This window comes from Orycteropus afer, unplaced genomic scaffold (assembly GCF_000298275.1).
Source record: "Orycteropus afer afer isolate SDZICR_OR568_19922 unplaced genomic scaffold, OryAfe1.0 scaffold00266, whole genome shotgun sequence".
Lineage (NCBI taxonomy): Eukaryota > Metazoa > Chordata > Mammalia > Tubulidentata > Orycteropodidae > Orycteropus > Orycteropus afer.
The window spans coordinates 3335139-3343311 of record NW_006921853.1 but is presented as its reverse complement, the minus strand read 5'-3'; the positions used below and the strand labels follow the sequence as shown (position 1 = coordinate 3343311).

Below are 8173 nucleotides of genomic sequence, written 5' to 3'. Positions count from 1 at the left end.
CAAAATCGCCCACTTCCTTGTTCCCATTGCTGCCCCTGACCCTGCTAATGTGCGTTGTGCGGAGGCAGACCCGCCCTCTTTCCTCTGACTCAGGGGCTTGGGGCCAGGGTTCCTGTTCCTAGCACCTTCTCTCTCCCCTCCCCCTAGTCTGTGATCAGAATGGCTCTTGGCTGTGACATCACAGAGCCCTACCATGATGGTGGGCGAGTGGTGGGAGTTGAAGGGTCATGAGGTCAAGGCTGTGGCCGTGGGTATGGTTGTGGCTGGCTGGGCTGGGGCCCACAGAAACAGGTGGGCATCTGTTGGGACGCAGTGAGGAAGGAAGGAGGCTTGGGGTAAGGGATCAATGCCCCTCTGGTGGGAAGCCAGTCCTGGGTGGGTTTCTCTCACCCTGGTGTGGGCCTTCTCTCAGAGAGCTCAGCCAGCGGACCAAATCAAGCCCCTCCCACAGCCGCACTAAGGCGGTGTGGCCTACCAGGGCCTGAGTCACAGCAGGGACAGGGGTCTGGTGGCCTGTTGTTAAGGAGTTTTCTCTGGGCCCCTAGCTCCCAGCCCGGAGAAGGCCAAGACCTCAGCTCCAGAACCAGAGTCAGTCCTCTTCATAGACAGACCTGACTTCTTTGATTACCCCAACTCGGACCATGCCAGCCTCCTGGCCGTGTCCCAGTTTATCGGAGAGAAACCTGCCATCTTTGTTGACCCAGGTAGGAACCAGCTTGAGCACGGCCCCTCTCCTTGCTGGGGCCTGGAGGAGAGCCGCGCTTAGCCCTTGGGTGGGAGCTGAGTCAAGGGTCCCCTTCTCCCCGTCCCTGTCTAACAGGCTCCAGCGCTGACTTCTTCCACTACATCCTGGTGACTGCACTGGTGCTGACCTTCCTCTTCCTCCTCCTTCAGTTCTGCACCCACATGTAAGCCCCCAGGCCCCACTGACCTCCGTCTTCCTCTGGCGAGGCTGGGGGGACCCACAGCCCAGAAGACACCGTGTGACCTCCCACCTCTGATCTCATGTCCCACAGGAGCTGCCAGAAAGGGGCCTGAAGAGCAGATGAGTGGCCTGGACCCGGTCGTGAGCGGCCAAATCCACCCACTCTCTCGCCAGTTATAAAGCCCTGCTTTTCTTCTTCCCCCTCTGTGGGCAGCCGCAGCGTCTTCTCCCTCTTGCGGGAATCCTTTCTTCTCCCCAGGCAGCCAGCCCCATTCCCCAGGCCCTTGACCCCTCCTGCCCCCAAAGAACTGAGTGCGGAAAGGGCCTGATGGCGTCACGCAGGTCTCTTTATTAGCGGTCTGGAAAGCACCTCCCAGGGCGCTCCGGGCCCCAGATTGGAGGAAGCCTTGAGAGGTCTGTAGCACCAGGGACATGCCAGGGCCCAAGGGCAAGATGTGCAGCCGATGGGATGGGGAGGCAGGGGGCAGCCGTCCCCCTCCCCCCAGCAAACTAGTCTGGATTTGAGGGAATAAATAAGTAAGATTCCTCAGACTGGCCTCCCCTGGGGAGGAGGAGCTGTGGGGGCAGCCAGCTCTTGTGAGACCCACGGGGGTGGGTTGGGATGACCTCCGCCGTCCAGGTGACAGGGAGCTGAGAGGCAGGACGGCAGAGGGCTGGGATGTCCTTGGTGGCCAGGCTCCCCATGTTCTTTGACCCCTGGCCCCCCTGTGTCCCTGTCGGTCGCCCCATGAATCCTCAAACCCTAAGTGGATGGGGGGCCTCCCTTTAGCTTTTCCTTTGCCTCTTCAGGGCCCCCAGGGTGGGTGACTGAAAGGGGGCTGTGCGAGAAGGGGCTCACCCACCCTCAGTGTAGGCACCATGGGGAGAAGGGGTTCCCTTCTCTCCCCACCTTCCCTGTCACCTGCTCCTGGGCCCTCAGCTCCTGAGGGAAGCCGTTCCCTGCTCTTCCAAGCCCACCTGTCAGTCCTGTGGCTGTCAGAGCAAGAGGCCCCTGGCTTCCCCCCACCCATCAGGCCCAGCACCCTGTCCCCACGGAGAGTCCCGTGGCCCCACCCTCAGTCCTGGGTCTGACACGGGGAGGACGGCGGGGAGCCCCGGGGCCAGAAGAGGCGGCAGGCGCCACGGCAGATCAAGAAGAACCAGTAGAGCTGGGGGGCGAGCAGCAGCGCGGCGCCCAGGTTGACGTGGGCCGGGAGGGCGAGGGGCACAGAGAGCAGGGGCAGGCCGGCGTGCCGCCCGTAGGCCCAGTACAGGTAGGGGAAGAGCAGCACCCGGCAACACAGGAAGCTGAGCAGCATCAGGGCCCCGTTCACCTTGTGCAGCAGAGTGTGCTGCAGCTTGTACTGTGGACGGAGAGCAGGTTGGGGCGGGCAGGGGGCGTGGCCGCGCACCTGCCCCGCCCACCGGCCCACTACCCCGATGCCCCGCCCACCTGTCCGGGGCCCTGCTGCCCCGCCCACCTGTCCATGCCCTGCTGTCCCACCTACCCTGATGCCCCACCTACCTGCCCACTCCCTGCTGCCCCACCTACCCTGCTGCCCCACCCACCTGCCCACCCCCTGCTGCCCCACCTACCCTTATGCCCCGCCCACCTGCCACAACCCACTGCCCCACTACCCCAATGCCCCCTGACCTGATGCCTACCTATCCCTCTGCCCCCTGGCCCTTGCTCCGATGCCGGCCTACCCCTCTGCCCACCTACCCCTCTGTCCTCCTGCCCCTCTGCCCACCTCCCTGCTTTCCCCTCTTCCGAGACAGGGGCCAGGGTGAAGGCCCCGACCCCTCCCTCCTGCTTCCCTTCTACCCAGCTGCCTGCAACCTTAGAGCGTCTAGGACATTCCCTGAAATGCACCCGTTCACTTAGCAAGGCCCACTGCCCCCCACTCCTGTGCACCCCCCATCAGGCCCACAGACCCTCAAGTGCTCTCTCACCTGGATGAGGATCTTGCCAAGGCAGACAAACGGGGTGCTGACCTCCGCCATCAGCAAGCAGCCTAGAAAGAAGTCCCCCTTGCCCTGACGCCACACCTGGAGAGAGGAAGCCAGGTGAGGGGCGTCCGCTTCCCGGGAAGCCCCTGCCCTTCCTGTGTCGCCTTGGCACTTCTGGGGCTGCCTTACTCTGTCCAGTCTGAGCACACGCGCACAGGAATGTGAGCTAGGTGCACCCCTCACCACAACCCTCACCAATCCTGCAGGGAAGACTTCGGAGCTTACTACAGATCAGGAAACTGAGGCTGAGACACATGCAACATCCCCCAAGCCCGCAGCTGGGCAGACGCCAGACCCTCCTCTGACTGGGGCTGGGCCGGTGTGCAGGACACGCCCCTGTGAACAGGGGTGTTCTCTGGTCCTGTCCCGGGCCCACCCTGCTGCGGAGACCTGGGCCCAGTGCCTAGGGGACCCGCAGGGCAGGCAGGGGCAGGCTGTGCCCTAAGCCGGCTGACCCTGGAAGCACTCACCACGGAGAGTGGGAAGCACACGAACACCATGACGGCGTGGTGGAGCACCATGAGGAACTCCTTGTGCAGGTAGCCACGCGCCACGGCCCAGGTGCTGCCCGGGCTGCCGGCCCCGTCATCGCCGCCGTGCCCCTTGACTTGGTGCTTGTGCCAGTGGCAGAGGAACATGGCGTAGATGTCGTAGATGAAGTAGGGGACTGCAAACTGCGTGTAGGCAGAGGAGAGCCAGTGTCTGTGGGCAGAAACAGGGACCAAGTGGGAGGGATGGACAATTAGCAGCTGCCAGGGCGCTGCGTCAATGCCGGGGGTGCAACACGAGTCAGATCTCACGTGATGACCACAACACCCCCGAGACAGGCTCATGCTGTAGATGGTGCAACCAGGAGGTCCAGGGTAAGACGCCTGCCCAAGGTCACACGGTGACATGGCTGGCAAGGAGGAGAGCTGGGGCTTCAAACTCAGCACTGTCTGACTTCAAAACCCAGCCACTCTTCGTACTCATTCGTGTCCGTTTTCTCCACTCTCTCTGTGCCGTGAGGGGACAGAAAGGGTGAGAGCTACAGACCCAATGGAGAAAAACTCAGGCAGAGTCAAGGAGACAGAGCTGAGGTTAGGACTGGAACAGCAGAAGTGAGAGCAGTGGAGTGACTGGGGGGGTACGGAGTGTACTCCGTGATGGTGTTACACAGGGGGTGACACCACGATGACCTTAGGGTGCACAATGGGGCTCATGGCAGGCAGAGGGGCCACGGAGGCAGTGGTGTCTCTAGAGATGGTGCCACCTGTCAGCCAGTGTGCTAATTCATCACCATCCCCTGGCCCCTCATCACCCCCCAGGCAGTGTGCAGATGGGCAAGGGAGCCCACAGTTGGATGAGAAGGAGGGTCTCCAATGAGAGAGAGAAGGAGTTGTGGGGATCCTGGGGGGGGGGCATGGTGTTCACCAGCTGGCCCAGCCCACAGTAGGGTGGCTGATGAGAAGGGTGTGTCACCATGAGTTACTGTACTGGGTGAAACCAACCCTCGTGATACGACTGGAGGTGAGAGTGATTGAGAGAGACAATTATCTGCTAGCATCTGACCAGCTTAAAGGTTGATTCCGACTCATAGAGACCCCCATTGGGTTCCCAAGGCTGTAAATCTTTATGGAAGTAGATTGCCTCATCTTCCACTCAGAGCAGCTGGTGGGTTTGCACCACTGACCTTCTGGTTATCAGCCAAATGTCTTACCCACGACGCTACCAGAGCTCCTTTACGAGGGAGAGCACTGTTCTCACATTCTAAACCTCTTCTGTGCACAAACTCACCTACTCCCCATACAAAAATTCTATGAAAGGTAGGTATGATAATCATCTCCATTTTCCAGGTGAGGAAACTGAGTTAGAGAGAGGTGAGGTCATAATGGAACACACCTCAAGTCTGGCTCCAGAGCCCTTGCTCTCAACCTATGGTCCCTCGAAGACTCGAGAGAGGGGTCAGAGGCAGGCCTAGTCGGGAAGTTAGAAACACTGCCAGGACGCGCTTGCTCTGTCTGAATGTGGCCTGACTTCCTGCGTTTTTCAGGTACAGACAAGGACTAAGGGAAAATGCTGAGCAAAAGGAGCCAGCAATGGAGAAAGTTCTGTGTCCCTTTAGAGTAAACAAAATTGAGAAGTGCACGCATATGCATCATTGTGTTTATTCTGCCTGAGTCAGCACGTTGAGTGCTCTCTCTTACATCCTGTGGTCCTGCGACAAGTCAGGGGTGGGGGTGCTCAGAAAGGCAGGCCCAGGGGAAGCTGGCCAGCTGGATGGAGGCACAGAAGCTAAGTCAGCCTGAAGCTGCAGAGTCAAAGAGCTGAGACCAACTCTGAGGATCTGCTGAAGGAGAGGAGTGGAGGAGACCCGAGGTTGAAGCAAGCCAAGGCCTGAGGGCCGGGCAGCAGCAGCTCCAAACCACGGTGGGGGGAAGGCTGGCCTAGAAGGGGGGGCAGACCACCCTCTGGAAGGGATGACTGGTGCAGTGGTGCTGGGATGTGTGACTGGCGGGGGCTGGAGACAAGCGGGCAAACACAAAGGTTGAGGCAGAGTTGAAAGGAAGCCAACAGCAAGGAGCAGACCAGGACGTTGGGCCCAGCAGACACAAGGGACCACTGACTTGGGGTGGGGGCTCCCAGGCTCTGAGGTGCAATGTGAAGTGTTCAATCCCAGCCCCACCCTCTCAGCATGAGGTGCTCAGAAGGAGGAACAGCTGTTGCCCCTGGATTAACCCTGATCCTCCCGTCCCACCTGAGGATTAAAGTGGGGGGACGAGAACAGACCAAGGGGAAGGAAAGGCAAGAGCCGAGAGGTGACCTCTGGGAAAGGTGTGAGGAGGAAATGTGGGGAATCCAGGGTCACAGTGGGCCCGTCGGGGAAGAGGGCAGGGAGAGGGGAAGAGGAGGCCAAGTCACCAGGGCAGGGTGTGATGAAAGAGCCAAGTGTCTACTGTGTAGGAACCAAGACCTGTTCTAGGCATTTGACACACAACTCAATTCCTCTTCACAGCAACCCTTCCAGGCAGGGAATATGATCTCACTACAGACGAGGAAACTCATCTGCAGAAGAGGAGGCAGACAGACAACAGGGACACCTCTAGATCAGGGTCAGCCAGGCCATGTCCTCTAGGGCTCAGTGGCTGCCAGACGAGGCGGGCAGGGACAGGAGCTAAGAGTTCAGGAGGTACCATTCACTCAGCAGCCTGCGGGTCACCTAGCGCTGGCCCGTCAGCACCACGGACAGGGCCCTCTCCTCTCTCCCTCCCTCCTGCCCCACCTCTCAGGCCTGGGTTTTTCTGGCAAGTACCAGGCACTGCAGCAGCTGCCAGTGCCAAAATCTGGCCTCTTCCCCTCCCGCCCCTCCCCCTCTACTAGCTTGACCGTTAGTGGCCTTGTGGCGTCATCTCCTCTTTTCTCCCTCACGCACAGAGCTGGGCTGGACACATGGGAGGAGGTGAAGGGTGAGCCCAGAATGAGGAGGATCCCAGTTGGGTACTGGTTCTACCGAGGGGTGTCAGGGTGGGAGGAAGTAGGGGAGGAAACAGTATTCCAAACCTACAACAATACAAGAGGCTGGGAAGCCAACTGCAAACTGCTTGGAGAGTTTGTTGGATCCCCGCGCCTCCTCCAGGTTCTGACCTTTACGTACAGGACAGGGCAGGATGGGGATAAATTTATCCCTGGGTGTTGAGTTGCAGCTACCGCAGTTAACTTACTCAGGCCCAAGTGAAGGGCGTGGGGACCGCTGAAGGGGTTCCTAGAAGACTGGGGGTATGCAGGGTCACACATACACACAGCCTGCTGGAAGCAGGGCAAAGGTGATCTCGTGGCACTTACTGGTCATCAATGATGTGCCTGCAGGACGTGGAGACAATGTAGCCAGCTGTGGAGGCCATGATGGCCTGGACAGAGGACACCAGCCTAGGGAGAAAGATGGAGGAGTGGGGTGACGGGGAGAGCTACGTGCCCCGATTTCTCCTCTTTACTAGTTACCGTGCCTCAGTTTCGGTCACTTTATGGGGACCACTCCTTGCCCGTTGTTTCCAAGGCCAGGTTTGACCAGGGTTCACCCCCAGCCCCCCATCTTGCTCAGCTGCTTCTCCTCAGGTCACCCCGTTCATCTCTGTATGGGTTACTGAGTCACCTTTACTTCTTAGGAGGACCCAAGGGAGGTCTTCCTGAGGTGAGACAATGCGGGGAATGTGCTGCTGATAATAAGGCCGCCTCCTGGGGAGAGGAGGGGACCGTACACAGGTAGGAAGGGGAGCCCTGGGCTGTCCTGGCATCACTCAGCCGCCTGCTCATCATGCTGGTGGTCATCTCTCTGGTCTCTGATCCCAAATTCTCGTGGCCACTCTCCTTGACTGCTACCACACTGCCTGCCCCTCCCAGTGCTGGTCCCCATTCCAGGGTCACCCAGGGTTCTACCGCTCACTACTGTGCCCCTTGTCCCCTCAACACACACCATGAATACACACTCTCTGCCCTTCATCCCCTAACTTCTTAGAGAAATGTTTCAAACACATGCTGGCCCGATTTGGGATGATGGGAGGATGAACAGGGAAGGAGAGACAGCAGTCTGCATACTAGTAGACCAGATGGCTGGGTTTGGATGAGGTCTCCTGGGACAGTGAGTGAGGCAGTGGGGAGGGAAGGAAGCTTGGAGGTAAAGCCCACCAACCACTGCAGAAGTCCCAAGTGACCACAGAGCCAAGGGTCCAGGGAAGGCCTGGGCGCCCTCTGCAGCCCCCTAAAGTCTGCCACGGGGAAGAAGGAACGGAGGGAAAAGGACACGGTTACCTGGCTGAGACAATGACCGCGTCGGCCTCTTCCCAGCGCAGCTGGGGCAGCCGCTGGAGAGTGTTCTTGGAGAGGAGGAAGAGTCCGGGGAACACCACCCCCCCAGCCATCATTGGGGTCAGCATGGTGGCTCAGGACCCAGGCAGGAGCGGGCAGGCTGAGCCAAGGGAGTCAGAGGGGGAGAAGGGGCGCCAAGCCGGGGAAGGTGAGAGAGAAAGAGGAGAGGGGGGCACACAGCGGACAGGGCGGGGATGGGATGGGACCAGGGAGCCTGGAGCAGAGCAGCGTGGCGGAGACGGGAGAGGGCAAGCTGGCTGCGGCCTGGAGGGCGGGCGCGCGGCACACAGGGGGCCAGAGAAGGCCCGCGGGAGACGGGGCTGGGAGAGAGGTGGCCGGAGGACTTGGCGAGCGGACGGCCGGGGCGAGGGGACCGGAGGAGGAGGAGGCCGTGGG

General features: G+C 60.2%; 2 protein-coding genes across 2 annotated transcripts; one reads left to right on the top strand and one right to left on the bottom strand.

The window, feature by feature from the left end:
* The first annotated feature begins 227 nt into the window (after positions 1–227).
* Positions 228–912, top strand: CUNH16orf92 (chromosome unknown C16orf92 homolog). Its single transcript, XM_007950294.1, has 3 exons — positions 228–291; positions 546–704; positions 821–912. Exons 1-3 carry the CDS (start codon positions 228–230, stop codon positions 910–912), a joined length of 315 nt encoding a protein of 104 aa, XP_007948485.1.
* Positions 913–2001: 1089 nt separating this feature from the next.
* Positions 2002–7845, bottom strand: TLCD3B (TLC domain containing 3B). Its single transcript, XM_007950205.1, has 5 exons — positions 7721–7845; positions 6758–6841; positions 3406–3637; positions 2879–2974; positions 2002–2289 (listed from the first exon to the last, which is right to left on the bottom strand). Exons 1-5 carry the CDS (start codon positions 7843–7845, stop codon positions 2002–2004), a joined length of 825 nt encoding a protein of 274 aa, XP_007948396.1.
* Positions 7846–8173: the final 328 nt, after the last annotated feature.